Source organism: Sciurus carolinensis, chromosome 4 (assembly GCF_902686445.1).
Source record: "Sciurus carolinensis chromosome 4, mSciCar1.2, whole genome shotgun sequence".
NCBI lineage: Eukaryota > Metazoa > Chordata > Mammalia > Rodentia > Sciuridae > Sciurus > Sciurus carolinensis.
The window spans coordinates 74,229,039-74,255,099 of record NC_062216.1 but is presented as its reverse complement, the minus strand read 5'-3'; the positions used below and the strand labels follow the sequence as shown (position 1 = coordinate 74,255,099).

General features: G+C 35.9%; 1 protein-coding gene across 5 annotated transcripts; it reads left to right on the top strand.

Moving 5' to 3' along the window:
- The first annotated feature begins 1,515 nt into the window (after positions 1–1,515).
- LOC124983538 (scavenger receptor cysteine-rich type 1 protein M130-like) lies at positions 1,516–23,647 on the top strand. 5 transcript variants are annotated; one of them, XM_047550902.1, is made up of 17 exons: positions 1,516–1,645; positions 2,651–2,737; positions 3,916–4,236; positions 6,891–7,211; positions 9,013–9,333; positions 9,847–10,167; positions 13,141–13,290; positions 13,388–13,702; positions 14,097–14,189; positions 14,271–14,585; positions 15,946–16,266; positions 17,591–17,902; positions 18,222–18,251; positions 18,460–18,567; positions 19,671–19,766; positions 20,899–21,036; positions 23,346–23,647. In XM_047550902.1, the coding sequence occupies exons 1-16, from the start codon at positions 1,615–1,617 to the stop codon at positions 21,033–21,035; spliced, it is 3,279 nt and encodes a 1,092-aa protein (XP_047406858.1). In that variant the 5' UTR covers positions 1,516–1,614; the 3' UTR covers position 21,036; positions 23,346–23,647. The 5 variants fall into 5 exon arrangements, with proteins under 5 accessions (XP_047406858.1, XP_047406856.1, XP_047406854.1 ...); XM_047550900.1 differs by having other exon boundaries at positions 12,976–13,290; positions 20,982–21,036; XM_047550898.1 differs by having other exon boundaries at positions 12,976–13,290.
- Positions 23,648–26,061: the final 2,414 nt, after the last annotated feature.

Here is a 26,061-nt window from a genome sequence, read left to right as displayed (position 1 = left end):
ATTTAATTATCTTCTATTTTCTCCCTGTATTTCTAGGAATTTTTGTTTTGTGTTGATTAACAAGTAAAAATTGTGTAAATTTATGGTATACAGCATAGTATTTTGATATATGAATACATTATAGAATGTCTAAATAAACAAATCCATTACCTCCCATACTCATCTTTCATTTGTGATAAGAACATTTAAAATCTACTTTTCAAGTATATAATACATTGTATTTTGTACAGATCTTTATATACTGCTGTACTTGTAAGTTGACAAATTTTGTAGATACAGATTAAGAACTTTGTCCTTATTTTAGTTACCTTTCAGATTTTATTGCATCTGATTGAGTTTTTTAAAGATGATTATTTTTAATTCTTTTTCAAGCACTTAAGAATTCATTTATTGAGGCCAGTGCCTGAACCTTTATTAGTTTCTTTGGTGGTGTTACATTTGTCTGATCCTTCATGATGTATGTAACCTTAAATTGGTGTCCTTGCATTTGAGGGAATATCTCTTCCACTCTTTACAGATGCTCTCAGCAGAATAAGGCCTTCTCCTACCAGGTTCCCAAGGTGATGGAATAGGTTCTGGGATCGATGTCAAGTGCATTACAGCTGATTCATGTTGTTGCTCCTGGGTTTACTGTCAGGTCTGTGTGTGGGCTCTATCATGGGGTTTTGGTGGGTATGGATCCTTGTCTAGTCGCTCAGTGAACTGCACTTTCTCCAAGAACTTGGTCTGAAGGACTGACTCTGGATTATGTTTTGCTCCAGGGTTTGTAGATGGCAATCCTGATATCAGGGTGCATGGATGGGTATAGCTTTCATAAAGTTCCTGAGAAGTATCCTGTTGGATCACTGGGTATCCTGTTGGGTCCCTGGGATGCCAGTACCACATCAGCCAATAACTTGTGATTGGATGAAACTCAGTCACAGGGATGCTTCAGGGTATATCACAAAGACCAAGATTTTCAGAGCCATTTCTAAGTTACTTAGTGGTAAAAACTATATTTTGTTCATTTTGTTTCACCATTTGTGGGATCAGCAATAGTCATAATTCTATTAATGGGCTTCATCCATTAGAAAAGAAATACAAATGCTGCCTATGCACAATTTACACTAAATTATTTGTTAGGCACACTTGATTATAGAAATAATATGAAAAGTTGGCATAATGATAAAACATTGATTATTTATGCTGTGCTTGTTTTTCCATAGTTTTTTTTCACAGTTTAACTATATAACAATTATTACAATTTTGTGCATCTATTAACTCAAAAAATATTCAAACTTAAAAAGACTTAACAAACAGTATGTGAATCACTATTTCTCCTTTTTTTTTTTTTTTTTTTTTCTTTGTCGATCTGTGGGAAGTGTGCTTAATTTCCTTTGGTTGTTTCATGTCCTATACTGAAAAAAAAAAAAAAAAAAAAAACAAGAGTATGATAGGAAACCTCAGCTCTTTCAATGACTTCCCTTTTTGGCTTGACTCCACCTCCATTCTGTAGTTTTCTCATTTATGTGAGTGAGGTGATTTTTTAAAATTCTTAGCAGTCTGCTTCTTGAGGGTAACATTTCTTTGGAACAATAACAGAAGACTTAGGAATCACTGAAATCAAAATTCAGAATGGTGATTTTTGAAGACTCTGGATCTGCTGGTAAAAGTGTCTTATTTATCTTGAATTTAGTATTTAATTAAGTTGAGAATAATTTTGACAGCCAATGGATATAGTTATCATCAGGAGAGTAAGGAATGGAAAAGGGAATTTAACTCCTATGGCAGTATGTTTGATCTGCCATAGATTCCAAACCAACAATGTGAAAAAGGGACAAGGGTTAGTATTCACTGATTATGTGAACTTCTCAGGAAGTGAGCCTGTATTCAGTCTGAAAACAATACTTATTTTAGAAAAGATAGAATATGTAGGCACAAATATTGATTGAAAATTGATTTCTTAGAACAACTCTGCTGAATTCTACTTCATGATTTGCATGGACATGTTAAAAATCATTTAGCATTTTTATTTCAAGGTAGTTCTAGAGGTTAGAATAAAAATGGAAATGAGGGTGACAACAATGCTAAACAGCATTTTATGCTATATCTAAAGATGATAAGAGCCAATATTTGGGTTTTTCAGATATCAACAATGTGTTGTTCAGCTACTATTTGGAAGTTACTGTGCAAGGTATTGTTGAAACTATGGTGAACATGGTAAATATAATCCATTCCCTTGTCGATCTCATCATCTAACAGTGTGGATCAGGTAGACATGGAAATGAGGATATCAGTGATTAAATACTGAAGAGATAAAGGAATTATCGCAGTAAACCTGTCCCCCATACCTTCAGGGAAAAGCATCCACTTCTGTATTTCATTGGTTCCTTATTCAATTTCCAAGGATTAGGAAATCCGTCTTTTTATTTTTGCCACTCAACTTTCTGCTAATTCCTTACCCTAATATATGAGCAGGAACTTTTTCAAAAAGCTACTTCACTGAGACTATGTGATCCTGGACTTAAGTTTTCCTGTCTGCCTTCTTATTTAGAAGGACGGATTTCTTTCTTGCTTTGGCCTTCTTTGTTAATCCCAAACCTCTGAACCATCTGTCTTCTCCAATGTCTCTTTTTGTGAAAGTTGTTCTTTTTCCCTATTTCTTTCACAGATTTTAGAAGATGGTTTGTCCACTTGGGTTCCTTCACTTTTGCTGTAGTCTTACTTCTCAGTGCCTCTTTCATCACTAGTTCTGTTGGTGAGTACTTTGTCAAATATATATATAATTTTTTGGTACTAGACAATTTAACTGAGGGGAACTTCACCACTGAGCTACATCCCCACTCCTTTTTATTTTATATTTTATTTTGAAACAGGGCCTCACCAAGTTGCTGAGGCTGGCTTTGAACTTGAGATCCTGCTGTGTCTGTCTCCTGATTATAGGAGTACTTTGTCAAATTTACTTATAGCCTTATTCCTCTCAGACAAAATTATTCAAAAAAACACAATTCTTCTATATGCCAAGTGGCATCTAAAAACTATATGCAAAAATTTTAAGGATCAGATATTAAAAGCATACAACAACCTGACCATGTGACACCAAAATATTAACAGGTTTCTTTCTCCCTCACAATAAAATAAACTCAGGGGAAAAAGTCCCTGTTAAAGATTGGAAAGTCATGTTATTTAAAGGCTGGTTAATAGGAAAGATGCAGAGGAGAAGAAGCCTGAGAATTATTGGGAAAAAAGAGTATTTTAGGAACACAATAACAAATTCAACTGCAAAAATGTATCTTAAAATGTATTGAAAGAAGCCAGCATAGTAGGAACACCATATTTCTAAACTAAGCTAAAATAATGCCAAGGAGATAGCGAAGGTAATTTGGAGAGAAGGTGTGGAATGGGGTTTATTTTTATGATAGAAGATAATAGTAAAAGATCTCTTCATCAATTTCCATTGAAGTAGATTAGTTTCAGTCACATTTCAAATATTGTAAAAGAAATTCATGCTATTTTACATATATGTGTTACAAGTGTTCGTTTCATCCCCATATATCTACTAATAGCCTTCTTGCTACTGATTTTAGGTTTTGGAAGCAATATATGCAGCTCATTCTTATCAAATTCTGTAGTATCTTATTTAACTATTAAACTTTCCATGGAAATTATATAAATTGCCACTGCTAAGAATACCAACCATAAAACAAAAATATGATATAGTATTGTACTCCTTAGATTTGCTGTTGTCATTGATTCATTTGAAGACTGTGGCACTGAAATGCCTATGAAATAGCATTCCCCTATTGTACCATGGGTTGGTTCAGGATGGTTTCTCAACTCTGACTTTGAAAAGACAAATATGTAATCTAAAGAATGATAATTCTCTCCCAGCTCTTTGTGACCTTGAGCAAATGCCATCTTAATTCATTGTTCCAGGAGGAACAGAAAAAGAGCTGAGACTAATGGCTGGTGAAAACAATTGCAGTGGGAGAGTGGAAGTGAAAATCCAGGAGGAATGGGGAACAGTGTGCAACCATGGCTGGAGCATGAACGAGGTCTCTGTGATTTGTAGTCAACTGGGATGTCCGACTACCATCAAAGCCACTGGTTGGGCTAATTCTACTGCAGGCTCTGGGCGCATCTGGATGGATCATGTTTCTTGTCGAGGGAATGAGTCAGCTCTTTGGAACTGCAAACATGATGGATGGGGAAAACATAACTGTACTCACCAACAAGATGCTGGGGTGACCTGCTCAGGTAAGACTTGCATAAATCAAAGAAAACCACATGGACAAGTTCCTGACTCAGTTCAGATTCTTGGGCTCCCCATTTTTCCTATCTCATTTCCAATGAGATATAAAATTCTCAGTGGGGATAAAAATTGTAGATGGTTTAAAAATGAGATAGTTTTTTTTTTTAAGTAGTCAAGTCCATGCATTAAATTACCCAAATCCATTATTAAAAGTTCAGAAAATACATGACAAAGCCCATATAATAATAAAGAAAGAAAAATTCAAAGGGGACTTTGTACACTATGATCAATGAGAAAGTGACTGACTTCAATTTTATATTGAATAGCCCTACTGAAACCTCCTATTCTTCCATAAATGTATTATGATATTTCAGTTCATTTATTATTTCCTTTCCAAGTGACAGACTGCTTTAATGGATTGACCAATAAATCATTATGCTTTTGTACAAAAACAGTTAATTAGCCTAGTGAATCAAGAAACAAATATTTCTAGCACTGACATTAATCCTTCCTTGCTGGAGGAAGAATGCTTTGAAAGTATAACTGCTTTTCCAGTATAAAAACCAATTCATTTCATTTACATTGTAGTTTCAATTTACAAAATATTTTCCTAAGTTTTATCTCAGTGGACTTCACAATAACCCAGAAAAGTATGTGTCAGACCCTTCTGCTAATGAATCTCATGTTTCTGACCCAGTTTTGATTCTTGGCTCCCACTCCTTGCTTATTTCCTTGAGTGTTATTCTATCCTCATACCTCCCTGTATCCCTTTTAGAGACCATCTCCCCTGCAGGACTAACTATAGAAAGGACTGGCCTCTACCCAGGGTTTGGACTGTAATGGGAGTAACACTGGCTAGTATCTAGAAAAATGCTGGATTATATCCCACTATAATGTATAATTATAATGCACAAAATAAGAAGAAGAAGAAATACTGCATTAAGTTCTAGCAGTCATTCCTAACGCTATGATTTCATGGAAGTTTTTAAATCTCTCCAAACTTCAATTTTCTGAGGATTCAGTGTTATAATACATACAAAGCTACTGATACAATGTCTGGATGTTATGTGTTGAAAATGTTCTTTCTTTGTGGCTTCCTGCCTTTCATTACCTTGATTCCTCCTCCCTCTTCCTCTTATCAATAATCATTATGGGAGGAAAACAGGGAGTAATCAATACAATACCTATAGCAAGGTTTAAAATCATAATAAATCTCACCCAGGTTTTACCACAATTATTGATGTCTATAGGGCTGTTATTTAGCTAAGACATCAGAGTAGTACTTTTAGCTGTTGTTTTCTGTTTTTGTGTAATGAAAGATAGAGTTAATCAAACTTACTTTTTGAAGTTTTTACACCTAAAACTGCAACTGGAGTCTAATAATTGAAAAGAATTTATAGCAATTCAGGAATCTAGTTTCACAGGGTTGCAACATCTGAATTTCTGAAATTTCAACCCTAATTATTTCTTGATCTTCAGAGCCTCTACCTCTTGCAAGATGTTATTCTCATAGGCCCTCAGGTCATATAACACAATAATCAAGAAGATAGACTCTGGTGCTAGATTGCTGGGTTTTTCCCCTCCATATCTTGACTATCATTTTCTAGGTGTTTGAGTCTGTGTCAATTATTTAATCTCTGATTGCTTATCTATAAAGTGGGGCTAATGAAAGTAGTGTATGCTTAAAGTTGTAAGGAGTAAAGTAGTTGATATGTGCTATATGCTTAGAACAGAATATGCATATTTTGATCACGAGCCCTTATTATTACTAATTATTATTAGTAATTGCCTATAATAAAAATAAACCTTGTTAATTGGAGGTCTTTGGAATTAGAGCTTTCAAAATTGAGTTCCTTTTTCAAGAAAGAGTTTCTGAGCATTTTATTCAACCACAGTTTTTGTTTATCCCAAATTTCAGCCAATGTCTCCAATTTGCAGGTATTTTAGTCCTCATAGAAAACCTAAGGGATGGTGTACAGAAAGAAAGTTCCTAATGAGAAAGCTGTTTATTGCTAAAAATAATATCAGATTCTTTGGGGGGGGAAATGTTTTATTAAAACACAGAAAGTTGGAAAGAAATGAATTAATTTAATTGAGTTTTCCCTCAATTTTTAAGAGTTTGGTGTTCCATAGCATGCTTTTGCAGGCTGTCATGCTTACTTTTGCATTTTCATCTTTCTTCTTCCTATTTTTTTTTTTCAAATTCAACCTCAAGTACTTGTGATTTGAGCTGCTTATAGTAAGGAAAGATAAAATGGGATTTTAAATGTTCAACAAATCAGCAGTTTATCATTTTTGCTACTTTATTGTATGGGTCAATTTTACCTTGTTTTCTTTTAAAAAAAGAAATAGAGTTAATCTTATCTATTTCAGTATGAAAGAATATTTATTTATCTGTAGGTAATGGAAGGAAACTCAATAAAATAGAAAGTTTAAAAACTTTAATCTGCAAAGCATTTTCCTTGCTAAGTAGATGTAAATGAAAGTCCCAACTGTTAATTTGATTTTAACAGGTTAAAATTCTCCTATATGTGAAGCTGAGCAGCAATCAAATCAAGCACCCTAGAGAGAACAGCACCAATTCCAAGTGTCTGTAGAAACCTTATTTTCAAAAATAATATGCATGAGTATAACTTCTGAACTCTGTCCATTGCTCTAGATGGATCCAATTTGGAAATGAGACTCATGAATGGAGGCAACCGGTGTTCAGGAAGAATAGAGATCAAGTTCCAAGGACAGTGGGGAACAGTGTGTGATGATAACTTCAACATTGATCACGCTTCTGTGGTTTGTAAACAACTGGAATGTGGAAGTGCTGTCAGTTTCTCTGGTTCAGCTAATTTTGGAGGAGGTTCTGGACCAATCTGGTTTGATGATCTCCAGTGTAATGGCACTGAGTCAGCTCTCTGGGACTGCAGACACCAAGGATGGGGGAAGCATAACTGTGATCACGCTGAGGATGTTGGAGTGATTTGCTTAGGTAAGGGTTGCTCTGGGCTTATTCTGGCCTCCAAGAGAGGACAGAAGAAAGGGATAGTAGTCCTAAAAGCCTTGCTCTTAAGAACACAATAAAGTGAGCTTCCTTTGTCACTTCATTATTGCCTCCTTTTGTGTTCCAGTTATGATCCTTGTGGTTTTTACCCTAACTAAATTAGGTAAAATAGTTGCAGAAATTTTGTTTCAGGACTTAAAGAAGAAAGTGTTTAGAAAAATGAAGAAAGAACAAGTCAAAAGTGGGAGGAAAAGAAGAAAGAAAGAGAGAGAGAGACAGAGAGAGAGAGAAGGTAGGAAGGAAGGAAGGAAGAGGGAAGCAAGTTGGGAAGGAAGGAGGGGCAGAAAAAGAAAGGGGGAAAGTAGAAGAAAGAAGGAGGGAATGTGTAGGGGGCTTAACATGGAAATTTTTTCCTCTGATTTTTAAGAGAAAACCAGCTTTCTTATCCTCTATCATCTCCTCTTTAGGAGATAACATCACTCCTTCCCAAGTCATTGGTTCAAATTCACAGAATCAAATGATGAAAACAGAAACAAAAATTCAACTCTTTGGTTTCCTATTAAAACCTCATTTGTTCAATAGTGCTATGGTATGAGTATGTACTGTGTCTGTCTGGAGACTTTTGTGCTCCACACTTAGATCCTGGCACAGGGCAATGAGCTTGTGTGTCCAGAACACCACTTCTCCTTTTTCATTTGAATTTTTAGTTTGAAATACATTTGGTGTGTTTTGAATGTCAAAGAACACTTAGGAAAATTTAATTAAAATAAAAATATCCCTGTCTCTACCAGTTCATTCTCTCTCTCTCTCATTCTTTCTTTCTTTCTGTGCAAAGGAAGAAAATTCAATCCAAACTAATTTTAAAATAAGATAATATCAGATCAGAAAAGTGGGAAATCCAAAGGGTATTGTTTCATGCATGGCTGGATTCAGGTGCTCAGACAGTATCATCTACATTGTATCTCTTTATTCCAATCCTTAAATTGACTGATTCCTGTTAAACTTGATCATCTATAGCCAGAACCCCAAAGAATGGGATTCCTACAGGGAAAAATGGATTTTGTTAAATAAAGAAAATTAAAAGAATTTGGAAAAGAAAAACGAAATATGAGATTTATGTTCTCCTTTACCCATCAAAATTTTTCTAGGCCTTCAATCTTCTCAAAGTTTTATACACATACTGAGAAATCACAGATAAGTAGGATTGTGAAAAATAGTTCATTTTATCACAGGATATTCTTTGGAATCAAGGTGTGTTCTTTAAGGAATATTGATTGCAAACAGTGAATGGAATAATGGTGAAGGCTCTTTCCTCTGTTCTGCCTTTGAATGAAAGAAATGCTCACAAAGGGACCAGATATGCAATATAAGCCAGGTATAACAGATGGGTAATGCAGTTAGCAGCAAAAGGGAATGTTGAGTACTGAGGCAAACTGGAGTATGCAGTTAAAACCTAAATAAATGCAAATGTATTTCAAGAAGAAAAAGTAAATAATTCTGACAAAACCCTGGTGGTCAAACAAACTGGTCTCCACATAAATTTCAGACTCTGCATCTCCTGTTCAGAATGTTTCTTGAACTATGTGCTCTCTAGACTGAAAAGTTCCGTCTTCTAGTTGAACTCACTCCTCCACCATCTTCAAGGATTTTCAGTGGTAGCATATTATGATTGTTCCTGTCTCTGTGTGTATCTCTCCATCTTCCCTTCAGGAATCTCCAGTAGAGCTATTCATAGTCATCCCTAATTCTTATTTCCTTACTCATGACTTCTTGTGTATCCCTGTTATAGATGGAGCAGATCTCAGCCTGAGAGTGGTAGATGGAGTCAATACATGTTCAGGAAGATTGGAAGTGAAATTTCAAGGAGAATGGGGGACAGTGTGTGATGATGGCTGGGATAGTACTGATGCTGCTGTAGCCTGTAAGCAACTGGGATGTCCAACTGCCATTACTGCCATTGGTCGAGTTAATGCCAGTGAGGGATCTGGAAATATTTGGCTTGACAATGTTTCCTGCCGTGGGCATGAATCTACTCTCTGGCAGTGTACACACCATGAATGGGGAAAGCATTATTGCAATCATAATGAAGATGCTGGTGTGACATGTTCTGGTAAGTAGAAAAAAGACAGTAAGAAAAGCAGAGAGGGAAGGAACCATGTTCTTTATGTGTAGGAACAGGTGTGAAAGGTGAGCAGTGGAAATACTTTAATAAATTCCTTGTTCGGAATTTCTTTAGGGTTGTGAAGAATCTTTGACACATTCTTCATTCAACTAGCATGGAGTGCGGCCTCTATTATCTGTAATACTTATTCAGACTACTAGTAGGAGCACACCATGAACTCTAAATTGACCAAGAACCCAGTAAAATTTTGTAGGATTCTCCTTTATATGAAAATATTAGTGAATCACTAAATATTTCTCTGCCATTGACAATTTTGATTATCCTTAAAAGTACAATACCTTTTCTAATCAAATTCATGGCCTTATACTTATTGTTTCTTAAAATGTCAAGATAAGTAAGCACTCTTTGCTAGTGTCTCAGCATCTGGGAAGAAGGAAGACTAAGCATTCTTTGGGGGATTACCTCCATAGGTGCCAACCTACATTTATGTTTCTTTTGCAGATGGATCAGATCTCGAGCTGAGACTTATAGGTGGAGGTAGCCACTGTGCTGGGACAGTGGAGGTGGAAATTCAGAAACTGTTAGGGAAGGTGTGTAGCAGAGGTTGGACACTGAATGAAGCTAATGTGGTTTGCAGACAGTTGGGATGTGGATCTGCACTTCAAACATCTTTTCAAATGTATTCCAAAATTAAAGCAACAAGCACATGGATGTTTGTAAGTAGCTGTAGTGGAAATGAAACTTCTTTTTGGGACTGCAAGAACTGGCAGTGGGGTGGACTTCTCTGTGACCACTATGAAGAAGCCCAAATTACCTGCTCAGGTAAGACATTTTCATCTTCTTGTTAAGAAGTTTAATTCCAAGACTGCATGTGTCCAGTAATATCCTTGAAACTGAACACTGATCTCTCTTAAAACTGGAATATATCCATATATTCCATTCTAAGAGTCTCAGATACATTTCTAATTCATTTAGCACTTGGAGAGAGGTGTTTTTTGTTTGTTTATTTGTTTGTTTTGCTCATTATACTTTTGAATAATTTTTAAATCAATGCAGGTGTTAAAGTTTAAGGAAACTAAAAGTTTTAAGGTAGAACTTAAATATGTCATGGAAATGTCACCAAATGTTTTGGAAAACAACTAATTTGAGTAAACTGCCATGACTTAACATTAGAATCCCTCTATTTTAATGTGAAACAATATTCTTCTTTCTGAAGATTTGTCTATATTTCACAGCTCATTTTTAAAAGTACTATTTGTAAGTAGGCTTGGTTTATGGATAATATTTAGCACTTTAAGTTAATCATATTTATACAAGTGATGCCTCTTCAACAACTCTAAGGTGATACATTGATATAAGCCTTACTTATTTGATGAGAAGATATTGGAGAAAACAGTGTGAGAGAAAACCAGTGAACATGTGAGACTTAGTCATAGGATGTAATAAACACTTAAGACTTGGCATTTTTACTAACCAACCATTTGCCCTAGAACATTTCAATCTGGGTGTATTCCTCAGTGCATTTCTCTGATGTTACAAATTATGCTTACCTCTGGTTGGGTAGACATCATCCTCTGGGAAAAAAAAAGTCAATCTTTTAAGATAAAAATTTGAATTGCTTTATTACTTATTTTTTAAAAATTTTAACTAGGAAACACTTTCACGTGCTTTAAAGTACAAAATATGAAGGTATAAACTCTTTCCCTACCACTGGCCCCAGCGTCCCACTCTTTTCCTAACAACTTTAGTTGTTCAGGTAGTTACATATTATTTTAGAAACATTTTATGTGAATACAAGAAAATCCATATAAAGATATTATATTGGTATGTCTATGTAGCATAATATGTTCTATATCTTCAATATTCCCTTAGTAAAACATCTTTTTTCTTTAGTTTCTCTTTCTTTATCTGCTTTATTGTTAGACACGATGTATGAACATATAAAACCGAAAAGAACAGGGATATTCTTGGGTCTCAAAACTGCAAGGAAAGCAGAGGTCCCTCCCAGAAACTTTTCTTAAAGTACAAGACCAAGTACCAAGGATGTGAAAGACAGGCCAGAGCCAAGAGAGAAATGTACTTAAAAGTTCCTTCTCTCTTCTCCAGAGCCAGGACAACCCTAGGAAGCCTCCACCAGCAGCCAGTCCATGCAGGCAGGATGACCCCCGGGAAAACTACCAAGAAAGCACTTAGTAAAACATCTTGATCATAATTTTATATCAGTACATAAAGAGCTTCCTAAAATCACTTCTGTGTCTGACATTTTTTTCTCTCATTATTGTGCACATTTATTTTTGCTTTGACGTTTTCACTTGATAAGAGCACATACTAATTTAGCTCTGGTTTCCAAAAAAAATTAACATTTGGGCTTTTAAGAATTAATACTACTTTTATTTGTTTTCTAATTTATTAATAAATATGATTTTGCAGAGTTGTGAAACAAAGGATGGAAACGGAGTTTCTGGGTGGAAGAATTTCTCTTCTGACTGGGACTCAAATATTTAGGACAAAGGAAATAAGGGGATATTAATAGAAAGAACTTCCTTTCAAGTGGCATTACAAGTGTTCACCATAGCAGAGAAAATTTTTGGTTTCAGTTTATTTTTTAGTTTCTTTTAACTGGTTACATTTTATTTTGTTTGAAATAGCTCCAGATAAGTGAGCCAGAGGTTACAAGAAAGCTGATTTGACTGGATCTAAGACACTGCTTTTACTTAAAGATTTAGGCTGCCCAGATGTGGAACACAACCATGTGCATACTCTCAGTGATATCTTAGGAAGTTCATGATCAAATAATGCTTCAAGTTAAGGACTTTCCAACTCAAATGTCATTGATCCATAATAGTAATATTCACTACCATTATTACTATCATTCAATTTCAGGTTACTCTAATTTTATGTGGACATAACTAATTGTTTTTGCACAGTAGACTTGCCATATAACAATACTTTCAATCTGAAACACAAATTATAAGTTTCAGACATCCATGTAAATATACTAGACATACTTATTAACATATAATTAAAGAGAAAATTACTATGAAAACTTTTATTGGCAGTTGAGACCTGTCCAGTGAGTAGATGAGAAAGTTGAGGACTAAACCATGACTCAAGGAATATATTGAGTGTTTTGATAAGACACTATCAGGAGAAAGGAAGGCCACATACATCAAGTCTAACCAATGTTAAAGAGAAGTCTGATGGTCACTTTGAAAGCAGAGGTATACTGAACAAATTCACATAGAGCCACCAAAAAGGTTGAGGTAGAGCCCAGATTGTGGTGAGTGGAGAATTGAGCACCAGATTAAGAGACAGAGACAGTGGAGACACAGTGGGTTCTAATGCTATAAATGATGCAAGTGAAATGCTAGATGGAAAGAGTAATTACCCCTGAGAATAGCTGTCTTTGAAAACCAAAGTTTAGACTTTTCTCAGGATAGGACCAATGAGGATTAGGGACTTCTAGAATTTGCTGTTCCCAACTCTAGGCAGAAAATCAAAGAAGAAAAAGTATAGGAAATCACCGAGCACTTTGGGCTACTGCTCCCATTCTTTACTCCCTTCCTCACCCCATCGCAAGAAAAATCTGGAAATCATGTTGTCTCTCACTGAAATGTTATTGTTTTTCAGCCCATAGGGAACCCAGACTGGTTGGAGGAGATGTTCCCTGCTCTGGTCGTGTTGAAGTGAAACATGGTGACACGTGGGGCTCTGTCTGTGATTCCGACTTCTCGCTGGAAGCTGCCAGTGTGCTGTGCAGAGAATTAGAGTGTGGCACTGTCGTCTCTATCCTAGGCGGAGCTCATTTTGGAGAAGGAAGAGGACGGGTCTGGGCTGAAGAATTCCAGTGTAGTGGGCGCGAGTCCCATCTTTCACTCTGCCCAGTAGCACCCCGCCCAGATGAGACTTGTAGCCACAGCAGAGATGTTGGCGTAGTCTGCTCAAGTGAGACCCAGAGAATAACTTCAATTTGTTTCCATAATGTGAAGGGGGTAGAGTTAAGTGGTCCAGCCATCTTTTCTAAAGCTCTGTGTCCTTCCAGGATACACAGAAACCCGCTTGGTAGATGGCAAATCTTCATGTGAGGGAAGAGTGGAGCTCAAGGTGCTTGGAGTCTGGGGATCCCTCTGTAACTCTCACTGGGACATAGAAGATGCACATGTTCTATGCCAGCAGCTTAAATGTGGAGTTGCCCTTTCCACCCCAGAAGGAGCTCCTTTTGGGAAAGGAAGTGGTCAGGTCTGGAGGCACATGTTTCACTGCACTGGGACTGAACAACACATGGGAGATTGCCCCGTAACTGCTCTGGGTACATCACTGTGTTCTGCAGGGAAAGTAGCCTCGGTAATCTGCTCAGGTAAGAGGATGAAGGGTGACCAGTGATTAACCTCTCCACAGTTGGGGGGCCTTCAGACCAGGTGTACCCATAGATATGAAGAAGCAAAGAAGAAGGAAATGGTCTTTGTTGAGAGTCATGAGATGTTTATCAGACTATTCACCTCATTTGTTGTGAACCTTGTTGTATAGTGATTACTTGAGCCAAACCTTTCTCAAAATAACTGATTCACTCCCAACCTGGTGAACCCATCTGTCTTTGTTTTTTTTTTTTTTTTTTTTTTTTTTTTCCTCTCGCTCGCTCTCTCTCTCTCTAAAGCTACGTTTGTACTTGACTCTGTGTAACACCCCATCTGACCTCCATTCTGCATCCAAACTTTTGTATCTTGTATGACTGGGTAACTTGGTGTTTGCAGGAAACCAGTCCCAGACATTGAGCCCATGCAATTCATCAACGTCAGATCCAATGAGCTCTACCATTCCAGAGGAAAGTTCTGCTGCCTGCATAGGTAAGAATCTGTGACTGATCTGTGAGAATGCTCTAAATTCTCAAGAATGCACTGTATTAGTAGTTTTCTCTCTTTTTCCAGGGAGTGGTCAACTTCGTCTGGTAAATGGAGGAGGTCGATGTGCTGGGAGAATAGAGATCTATCATGAGGGTTCCTGGGGCTCCATCTGCGATGACAGCTGGGACCTGAGTGATGCCCATGTGGTGTGCAGACAGCTGGGCTGTGGAGTGGCCATTAATGCTACTGGATCTGCTTATTTTGGGGAAGGAACAGGGCCTATCTTGCTAGATGAGGTAAACTGCAATGGAAAAGAATCCCATATTTGGCAGTGCCGTTCACATGGCTGGGGGCGGCACAATTGCAGGCATAAGGAAGATGCAGGAGTCATCTGCTCAGGTAAGTTCTGTAAATACCTGATGGTCACAATTACATTAAAAAAAAAAAAAAGACTGAGATGGAGCAAAGGATAGTGAAGGGAATTAATGTGAAAGATTTCCCTGAAAAACATATTTAAAAGAAATTATTGCCAGAGTCAAGATTCTAGAAGTATGAGTTTGATGAGTTAGGGTTACATCATGTGCAAGGTAGTCTAATATTATAAAGAGAAAAATTCAAATACCAGCTTGTATATCATGAAAATGTTAATGATATTGTTCTTTAATAAATATATATAGAATGGGATATTGTATAGGGATCCCATGGCATCACTTGATAATTATAATATTAATAAAGAAGATTAATAGGAACAAAAAATATATTCCATGATCATTCTACAGAGCAAAAGATAATCACCATTCCCAAGTAATTGTTGAAAGCAGATAATTGAGGTTTGTTTGTCATGGAACCAAAACTTACCATAAGAGGCTACTGCTCTTGCTTTGTATATGCAGGGAATTTTGCTATAACATAGAAAAATACTCCCAGTTGCGACATATTGGGGAGAACAGTATTGGTATGCAGATACTTGGACTGTGCAGAAAAGAGAAACGTTAACCCCACATCTTTAGACAAGACATCATCCAGACTTATGTGGGTGGACAATGTTCAGTAACTTAGAACAGTGAAAAATTCTGTATGCTGGAAGAGAGTGATTCCTATTTAATATCATAAATCTGGGAGAGTACATGTTCAGCAAAGCTGTGAAGTGGCAAAGATGAAATAGTTCATTCTAAGATAATGTGCACAAAATACTGGTTTTAGTTCCTGCATCTCACTAAATTTTAACTATCAAAGACAGTTGCCACAAGAAAGAACCCAGTAATAAATAGATGATAAATGTTTGAGGTACTGGACATGCTAAATATGTGGATTTGATCATGACACAATATAAACATGTTTTGAAACATCACATTGTACATGAAAATATGTGCAATTTTTATTTTGTCAGTTAAAAACAGGCAAGAACAGGATAACATTCTTGAGGGTAAAATTATAGTAACTCAGGAAGAAAATTCAAACTATGTAAATAAAGAAAAGGTCTGAGGTTTTGATTCAATTTGGAAAGTATCTTAGAATCACTGACAGCATTCTAAAGAGATTTCTGAGTACAAACCCCAAGACTAGAAAGCCCCAAGTTATGTACAGAATAAATACTGTATTTTACTGTGTTCTACTAAGTCATCCAGAAATTCTTAAAGAATTACTGGTAACTGACAAATTGCACCTATTTTAAAACTATTCTCACATCAGAGTAAGGTGGGGGGGTGTTTTTAAACATTCAGAGAAGGTGTAAAACTAATTCTGTATTTCATCCTAGAGTTCATGTCTCTGAGACTAAACAGTGAAAGCAGTGGAGGCACCTGTGCAGGACGTCTGGAAGTTTTTTACAATGGAACCTGGGGCAGTGTTGGCAGGAGTGACATGTCTGCAACGACCGTGGGAGTGGTATGCAGACAGCTGGGCTGTGCAGAAAAGGGAAGCATCAATCCCGCATCTGTAGATAAGACACCATCCAGACTCATGTGGGTGGACAACGTTCAGTGCCCAAAAGGACCTGACACACTATGGCAGTGCCCATCATCTCCATGGAAGCAGAGACTGGGCAGCCCCTCAGAGGAGACCTGGATCACATGTGACAGTGAGTGTCCATTGGTCAATATGAAATTTCCATTATGCACCTCCACTGTCACATTCTGAGAAAGCAACTAGGTTTTAGTTTCCTGCTCCCACACTAGCTTAACTTGTTAGATCTCATTAAGCAGGAATGGGTAACCTCTGAGTAATACCTATCCTCTCAGCATGATATAATTGATTTTATTTAATTTGGTATATATATATGTGTGTGTGTATGTGTATGTGTGTGTGTGTGTGTGTGTGTATTCGGAATCAGTGATTATTAATCCAAATAATATCACATTCCTCATGTTCTACTTAAAAAATTTATCCAAATAATTTTTCCAAATGAATAAGGAGCAAAGAACATGTAATGCAGTATTTGATTATTATTCTACCTTGACTTTCCCATTTAACTTTCAAATATTACCTTGCTACATTGACACAAGAAATAAAAGAGTTCAGAAAAATCTATTCTGAAGTGTTTCCCATTCTAAATCTTCTAAAATTGTGAGAAGATTTCTAGATATCTGGCAATTTTCCAGGCTTTCTATTTGAAAAAAAATTAACATTTCACATTTATGGTATTAACTTCATTCATTCAACACTTTCTAAGTCACACTATGATTTTGTTGTGCCCAAAGGCTTGAGACCCCACAAGGACCACCAGAGACCACGATCAATGCAAGCAGCAAAGAGTCATTTATTAGCGAGTTTAAACCCGGTCCTCTGCGTCCTTAATCAACGACGCTAGGAGAGAGGCCCCGAGCCCTCATCAGCAGGGTTTTTATAAGGAAAAGCAAGCAGTTTTACAGTGTTCTTCTAATTGGCTAACATTCGAACAGCTAAACCTCCCCTGGTTGGGTCCGGTCAATCTATTTGATTTTCATTGGGTCCGGCCAGAACTGGACGGTCCTAGAGGAAGAAGGGAGGAGGGAAGGGGTGAACTATTCAGGAGCTGAGTCGGGGCTAGGCCCTGCTCTCGTCCTTGACGGATAAGGTCTCCAGGCAACTGCACATTCCTCGGACAAACATCTCTTAGCAACCTTGGTAAGCACAAGGGCCCAGCAGTCCTGTTTGTCCTTGAGACAGTTAGCAGCACAGATACCACCCTGCTCTCAACAATTTTTATGTATGGAATGAAATATAACCAGTTTCCTGAAAGGACATATACTTTCACAAAATATAAATTTGGTAAACAATATAAATTCTTAAGATGCACATTAAATAAATTGTTCTTAAATAGATTTTAAAAACAATGGCAAATGTCTGCTTTTCTCCTATCACCTGTCAGAAGCTTTTATCTTCCAGAAATAATCCAGGTATCTTTTTCTGGTCTGAATTTTCAGACAAGATAAGACTTCAGGAAGGTCACACCAATTGTTCTGGTCGAGTGGAAATTTGGCATGGAGGTTCCTGGGGGACAGTGTGTGATGACTCCTGGGATCTTAATGATGCTCAAGTAGTGTGTCAACAGTTGGGCTGTGGCAAAGCTGAGATGGCACTAAAGGAAGCAGCATTTGGTCAGGGGACTGGACCCATATGGCTCAATCAAGTGAAGTGCAAAGGGAATGAATCTTCCTTATGGGACTGTCCTGCCAGACCATGGGGTCACACTGACTGTGGGCACAAGGAAGATGCTGCTGTACAGTGCCAACCAGGTGAGTGCCAAGAGCCTGGGTTAAGCTGGACTCTGGCAGCAAAGGGGAGTGTAGGGGAGTGTGTTGTCTAAAGACCAGAGTAACAGGGATTCTGTGGGAAAGAATCATTTCTGAAGGAATGGTGAAAACATTCATTCTGGCCTTCAGTGAGGACAAGTATACAACCTGTCCCCATCCATATGGAAGAAGATCTAGGGACTACTTTTAAGTGGGAAAGAGTAGTTTACTAGGCTGAGAAGCACATGGTTTAGACAAGGAAATAGATATATTTTCTCGACTTATTACTTCCAGAATTAAGACTTTCCCTTTTCTCCAACAGGAACATCTTCAAGATCAATAAATGCCACAGGTATGGCTTGGGGTTTTTGAGCATGGGACTGATGAACAACATTCTTAGAATCCTTCTTGTTCAGACACTTTGGGTGAGGAGGAGTTCTGAGGATATGGGGTTGACTTAAGGGATCCTGATCCTTCGGTACCTGACCAAAGACAAAGTTGCTTGGGACTTAGGTCTTTCAAATGATATATTGTCTCTCCTATAATTTACTTTTACTTAGGTCACTCATCCCTAATTGCATTGCTGATTCTCGGGGTCATTTTATTAGCCAGTCTCATCACATTCCTTGTGCTCACTCTGAGGAGAAGACAGATCCGGCTGCTTACAGGTCTGAACCTAATTATGGTCTCTCTAATGTGTTTACAGGATAAGGTGGTTCTTGGAGTATAAAAAAATAACAAAAAAAAAAAATTTAGACCCAAATGTCACCATGTCCAGAAAGCAGGAACCTAGAAGAGTTCGAGCAGTTTCTCAGGGTACAGGGAATACAATTTCACAGGAGAAAAGGGGCTTTGGTTGCATCAGATTCTATGGAGTTGGTAGTTCAGAATGAGTTTGTCATTATGGTTCTTTATTACAAAATTGTACTCTTTTGTCAGGCAATGTGGTAGCTCTGAAGATGCAGACATAGATAAACTGCTTTTGCCTTTGGGGAGCTTCAAGTTTAGTAGAAGAGATACATATGTAAACCAATTGTCAAGTAGCACTGTAAATTAATATAAATAAGGAGCAAAAGTGGAACAGACAAGAGAGTAATTAACTGAAAAGGGAAAGAAGTACGGAGGTCTTCTAGGACGCTTTTGAGACAAATTTTGAAAACTCAGGAGTTCAAAGAACTAGGTAAGGAGCATTCTAGGGAAAGAAAAGGACTTGTGGAAGCACAGAGAAGTGCAAAAGTTGGCACATTTTCCTGTTTTGGAGTAAAAGTTGAGAGCAAGGAGAGAAGGTGCTGCTGGTAAGGCTATAGAAGACAGAAGGAATAAATTATGAAGTTTTATTACTCCACTGTAAAATGATTCATAATCATTACAGTATCATGAAGGGAAGTTGTCTTCTAGGAAGATCTTTTGGCAACAGGATATGTGAAGGATTGAAGGAGGATCACAGTATGGACAAGAATAGCATTTTGAAATAGTTGAGATAAAAATTAAAAGTACTTTTTAGTGAAAAGAGGGAAGAGGAAATATTTTTAGAGAGATTTAGAAAGAACTCTAATGAATTTTGGAAAGATACTTTCTTCCCTTGGAAGTTGGGGTGGTGTGACAATAAGGACAATTTAACTTATGAATGTGAGACACTCCAAGGAAAAAGCTTGGAAACAATAGCATGGATAAATGTAGGTATGTTTGCACTGCTGTAAGGCAGCTCACATACAGGAAGGGAAATTTTATTGTGGTCTGCTGATCCATAACCCAGGACCTCTATTGCTAGTTTCCACAAGAGGAGAGAATTTTGTACACCAAGTTCAATACCAGGAGATGAATTCTAGCCAGAAGACAGATGATCTGGACCAGTTGGATCCTTCAGGTCAGTGGATTCCTTGAGGGTGTATAGCTTTGGGACTCAGACTGGTGGCTTCACCTGAAGCCGGGCATTCTACTTTGATTAACAGTAAAAGGATCAAGAAATCTGTAATAGGAAGTTATGATACATACAAGGGAAAGCAAGGAAGCAATGATCTGAAAACTATTGTTAAGAACATAAAAATTGTGACCATGTGGAGGCCTCTAGCCTAAGAAGCCTATGACTATTTCTCATAGAAATACAAACAACTATGTAGTAGAATGATGAGACTTGGTCCTCATAATAATTTTTATAAAAATAGAAATTAATCATCTCAAAGACTGTCATAATGAGAGTTTATTTTTTCCTTTATAAAAATAAATTTTATTGTATATATGTAAAGTATACAAACTGATGTTATAAGATTAGCACCTAGATAGTAAAAAGGTTACTGATGTAAAGCAAATTAATTTGTCTTTGGTCTCACATGATTTTTGTGGCAAAGAGCAGCTCAATTCTACTCATTTAAGAGGAAACCTAAACACAGCACAATGTTATTACGGTAGAGCTCATGGTGTACGTTGGATCTCTAGATTTGTTCATCCTACATATCTTCTGCTTTGATTCCTCTGACCTATACCATTCTTTCATGGTTTCTTCCGTTCTCACTTCCCATCATTTTCCTTTCTTGAGCTTGATATTTGCTGTATTTTTCCTGAAAGTGTAAAAGCTTCACATTTCTGTATCTTTATCCAATGAGAAGCCATCAGTACCACAGGACTAGCCTTATTGCTCCTTTCACAGTCCTTCTTTCTTTGTGGTTCAACTTCTATTTAGTGCCAATGCAATAATTCTACCTCTGGGCAGCATAACTGTACTAAGTTGGAAAAATATACCAGTACCCATTGTCTTTAGTCCATGAAAGCCACTATGTTTTCTTAGAGGGGTCTGCCATACATCTTCAACCCAAAGGATTTGGTATTTGCTTCTGCTATATTAAGAGACATGTTTAAGTCTACAAAAGAGTTTCTGTGCCCCTTAAATCATATCTGCCTGTCTTCCTAATTGTGGACAGCATTTTTAAATGCTCAAAGAGCTTCTCAGGCACTTGAGGGCAGTCTGGTATATTTCCCAGTAATTATTTTCTTCCTTCCAGAAAATTCCAATGAATCACATGGTTTTAATGCTGGTGGACTAATTTCTGTGTCTAAATATTTTCCTATTTCTGGAACTAAAAAGGGGGTCATTCTGAGGCAGACTGAAAAGAAAAATGGGAATTTTTTAACTCATTGAGGTGAGTAGGGAGCACCTATTCATCATTGTCAAAAACATACATTGTTTGAAGACTGAGAGCTCCTCTGACATTGGAATTTATATACGTTTCCATATGCATATGTGTATATATTTGTAAATATATATATCCATATTTAGAATATATGGCAACTTTTTTATAAATATGACTCATTCATTTCTTGGTGATAACAATAATACATTCATGGAGCTAAGGAAAAACTAGTAACTAACTATGAATAAATGTTTTGAGCATATTACAGGAAATATATCAGAAAAAAGTTAAGGCATATCAGATATCTGTATTTGTACAATGCTTGCTATAGTAAAGATTATACAAGATAATACAGAAATACAGAAAATTTACTTAGAAAGTTTGAGGAGATTATAAGAAGATGTTATATTTAAGTTGCACTTTAAAAGTGATGAAAGATCATTTCAGGGAAAAGACAGCATGTACAAACTATGAAGGCAGAGAAGACTCACATCTTTTTGGAACAGTAAGAAGTGTTTTATTCAAAAGCATATATTAAGTATACTTATCATGACAGTGTCCTGAGCATTGTAAATACAAAGATAAAAGATAAGTTTTAAAAGACATGAATGTCAACTCATTGTCTATAGGTGGTAGTATGCAGAGGCTAAAAGGAATGAAAGTGGTGAAAATCCAAGCTGAAAAGACTGCTTGGGGTTCTGTAAAAAGTGGTCATACCTGCTATATTTAGTGTTAATATCTTATTTTAGGGTGGTGATAGGCTTTGGAAGGTTAAGCTGAGATAAGATCAGATTTGCATTTTATAATTTTCTTTTATTAGGAAAGTATAACCAAATGAAAATTGAAAAGTGAAAAATATAAGAAAATTTGTTAGACAATACATCAAAAAGAAAAGATGATGAAATGAGTTAATGGACACATTTTGATTTTTAAAATAAATAATGAAAGAAGGGCTATACATGTAGAAGTGTTATGTATAAAAATAGAGTGCATAGAGAAATTTTACATGTGACATAGAAATATGATTTAGACAAAGGATAAAATGTAAAATGTAAAATGTTGTACTAGGAGTATAACTGGTAGTGGTAGAGAGTTTGCTGAGCATGTTTGAGGACTTGGGTTTGCTACCTAGAACTGCAAAATGAAAAAAGGAAAAAAAAGAAAAATATTTAAAATGTAAAGTGCTAAGAGCAATGAAATTCAAAGTGTTAATTATATACATGAAAACATGTATATAGAATTCTTACAAATTACATATAGCATTAAAAGGACTAATGTATATTTATATAAAGTTTTTGTGTGTTTCAACAATATCCAATGTATAACTGAACAAAGTTATGAAAAGGAAAAGGCAATTTGAACAAAGTGAATTCAAATGACAAAAAGATTTTAAAGTGCTCAAATTCATCAATATATTTAGAGATTCAAATTATAATTTAAAATGAGTTATCACCTCATACAAATGAGACTAATCAAAAATTTAAAACTGCATTAAGTTTATTGCTGATGGGAATACAACAAAAAGGTTAATTTCAAACAAAACTGCTGGAAGTAAGAGGTACAGCAGCCTTTGGAGAAAATAATCTGGTCATCTATTTAAATGATGATAATGATAATAATAATAATAATTAATAATTGTAAAAAGCTTCACAGATCCTTTGACCCAACCATTCTATCCCTGAGAATTTTTCCATACAAATAAAATCATTGATATGAAAGGACATAACATCCAAGGCTTGTTTACAGTGTTGTTATGAATAGGGAAAAAAATAGAAACAAATTAAATGCTGATTGATGGGGTAGTTGCTGAGAAAAAATATGGTTAGTCACCTAACTAAAAGAAGGAAAAATCATTTTTTAACTTGTAACTTGATTTCACCTATGTGATCACGTTGACTATAATTAAATAACTACATCTACAAAATTATGCATACACAGATAATGCATGCAGAAGTATTTAAAGTTCTAACAGCCTTGTAAACTGAGGATTATGAATAACTCAAACATTTTGTGACATATATAATGATTAAAATACTTTTCCTTTAAAAAATATTCACTGCTTCCTAGTTGCATCAGAATCAAATGGAGATGATTTTTTAAATGACATTTTAATGGTATTTTTTTTTTATTCCACTGTAGTTCTGTGGAATAAAAGTGGTTTTTATGTATACTAAAGTTTGAAAATCATTGCATTTAAGATTTCTGTTCAGGAAAGGTAGTAAACTTTTTCATATAAGTGAGCTTGTGTGTGTTTTAATGTATTCTCCTTTGCATATAAAGAGGAAAGTAACATTATTTCTGTTTATGGCTTTATTTAGTTCAGTATTTAAGATACCGTGAGGAAGACATGGCCTACTGAATGGAACAAGAATCCATCTCATTCACTGATGATAGCCGTTTCATTTCCACAGAGTCCTTTGTCATCTAGTGTTCCAAAGAATGCTGCTGAATTTACAAACATTAAGCTTGTGAATTTGACCACTTAATAGTGAATGTAAGGCTTTCAAATATATTAAATTAAAAAGAGAATTACTATCAACAACTGGGATAGATTCAAACTAAAAAGCTTTCTCTCAGCAAAGGAAACTATCAGCAATGTGAAGAGAGAGCCTACAGAGTGGGAGAATATCTTTGCCACTCATACTTCAGATAGAGCACTAATTTCCAGAATCTATAAAGAACTCAAAAAACTCTACACCAAGAATACAAATAATCCAATCAACAAATGGGCTAAGGAAATGGACACTTCACAGAAGAAGATGTACAAGCAATCAACAGATCTATGAAAAAATGTTCAACATCTCTAGTAATAAGAGAAATGCAAATCAAAACTACCCTAAGATTCCATCTCACCCCAATTAGAATGGCGATTATCAAGAACACAAGCAACAATAGGTGTTGGCAAGGATGTGGGGAAAAAGGTACACTCATACATTGCTGGTGGGGTTGCAAATTAGTGCAACCACTCTGGAAAGTAGTATAGAGACTCCTTAGAAAACTTGGAATGGAACCACCATTTGACCCAGCTATCCCACTCCTTGGCCTATACCCAAAGGACTTAAAATCAGCATACTACAGAGATACAGCCACATCAATGTTCATTGCTGCTCAATTCACCATAGCCAGATTGTGGAACCAACCTAGATGCCCTTCAGTTGATGAATGGATAAAGAAACTGTGGCATATATATACAATGGAATATTACACTGCCATGAAGAATGATGAAATTATGGCATTTGCAGGCAAATGGATGAAAGTGGAGAATATCATGCTAAGTGAGATAAGCCAATCTCAAAAAACTAAAGGACGAATGATCTCGCTGATAAGCGGATGAGGACATATAATGGGGGGTAGGAGGTGTTAGTGTTAGGGTTAGGATTAGGTTTAGGGTTAGGGATAAGGAGGGTGGTAAGAATGAAGGAAGGAAGGACTGTATAGAGGGAAAAGAAGGGTAGGAGGGGTGGGGGGGAAGGGAAAAAATTAACAATGAATCAAACAACATTACCCTATGTAAATTATGATTACACAAATGGTATGCCTTGACTCCATGTACAAATAGAGAAACAACATGTACCCCATTTGTTTACAATAATAAAAAAATATATATATTAAAAAATAAATAAAAAGAGAATTACTGATGTGAGTTTGTCTTAACTTCTTTTTTAATTTTATGAATTTCTTATTGTTTTTGGAAGTTTTTAAGACTTTATAAAGATGTCTTTTTATTTGATGTCTTAATTTGCGTTTTCTAAATTTTTGTTGAGTTTGATTTACATAATGATTTTATTAAAACCAAATTGAAGTAAGTTTATTTTTTGTTTTAGTTTTTTTTTTAAGAAAGGGAAAGTTAATGATATTGAAGAGTCTTAATATATGATGCACTCAATAAGGAATGATTTTCATTGGTTCTTTAACTGTTTCACTGACATAAAATGCACAGCAACACTTGGTAAGCATAAAATACTCAGTAGTTTATTTCCTTATTCCTCAAGAAAGTACTGCTACAGCTGAAATGATGCATAAATGATGTCTTTTCTGAAAAAAAAATAACTATTTTGAAGTAAGTTAATATATTACTAAAATTCACCTAATCGTGATAAATATTAAGGTAAAGAGAAGATATTTTTATTAATTCAACACTAAGCTTATAGACTACATACTTGTAGAATATGTCCATATGCAATTTATTTTTTAAATTAATTTATTTTTTAAATTACATTATATAAAACATCTTTCAAAATACATATACATTGTGGAATGGCTAGATCAAGATAATATGCATTACCTTACATATCATTTTTGTGGTGAGAACATTTAAAACCTTTGTGATTATCAAAAATACAATCTATCATTATTAATTGTGGTCACAATATCACACAAAAGATCTCTTGAACTTATTCTTCCTATTTGACAAAAACTTTGTACCTTTGACCAATATTTCCTCAACACTCCCTCCAATGCTTGGTAACCACCATTCTATTCTATTCTATGAGTTGAACATTTTTACATTCCATGTATAAGTGAGATTATGTGTTATGTGTCTTTCTGTGCCAGACTTATTTCAATGTAAATAACGTTTCTATGATCATCCACATTGTTGCAAATGACAGGATTTCCTTTTTGAAAGACTAAATAATATTCCATTTTGCATATATATCACATTTTCTTTATCCATCCACTCAGATTGCATCCATATTTAACTGTTGAGAATAATATAATGAACACGAGTGTATAGATGTCTCTTAGACACAATGATTTTAATTCCTTTGAATACATACTAAGAAATGGGATTGTGAGGTCATATGGTAATTCTGTATTTCATTTTCCAAGGAATCTCCATAAATTTCACATAATGACTATTCTAATTTACATTATCCAGAACAATGAATAAAGGTTCCCTTTCTCCACACCTTCATCAATACTTCTAGAGAGTTGTGTCTTCACTCTACAGTTTCCTTTGCTCTGTACAAACCTTTTAGCTTGATGCAATCCGATTTGCTTTTTATTTTCTTGACTGTGCTTTTGTGGTGACAT

Bases quoted from the DNA above. Each gene is read 5' to 3' on its own strand.
- LOC124983538 (XM_047550898.1), top strand. From the start codon at position 1,615: ATGGTGATTTTTGAAGACTCTGGATCTGCTG. The intron at 1,646-2,650 runs GTAAAAGTGTCT...TTTCTTTCACAG, and splicing joins TGAAGACTCTGGATCTGCTG to ATTTTAGAAGATGGTTTGTC. The intron at 2,738-3,915 runs GTGAGTACTTTG...TCATTGTTCCAG, and splicing joins TTTCATCACTAGTTCTGTTG to GAGGAACAGAAAAAGAGCTG.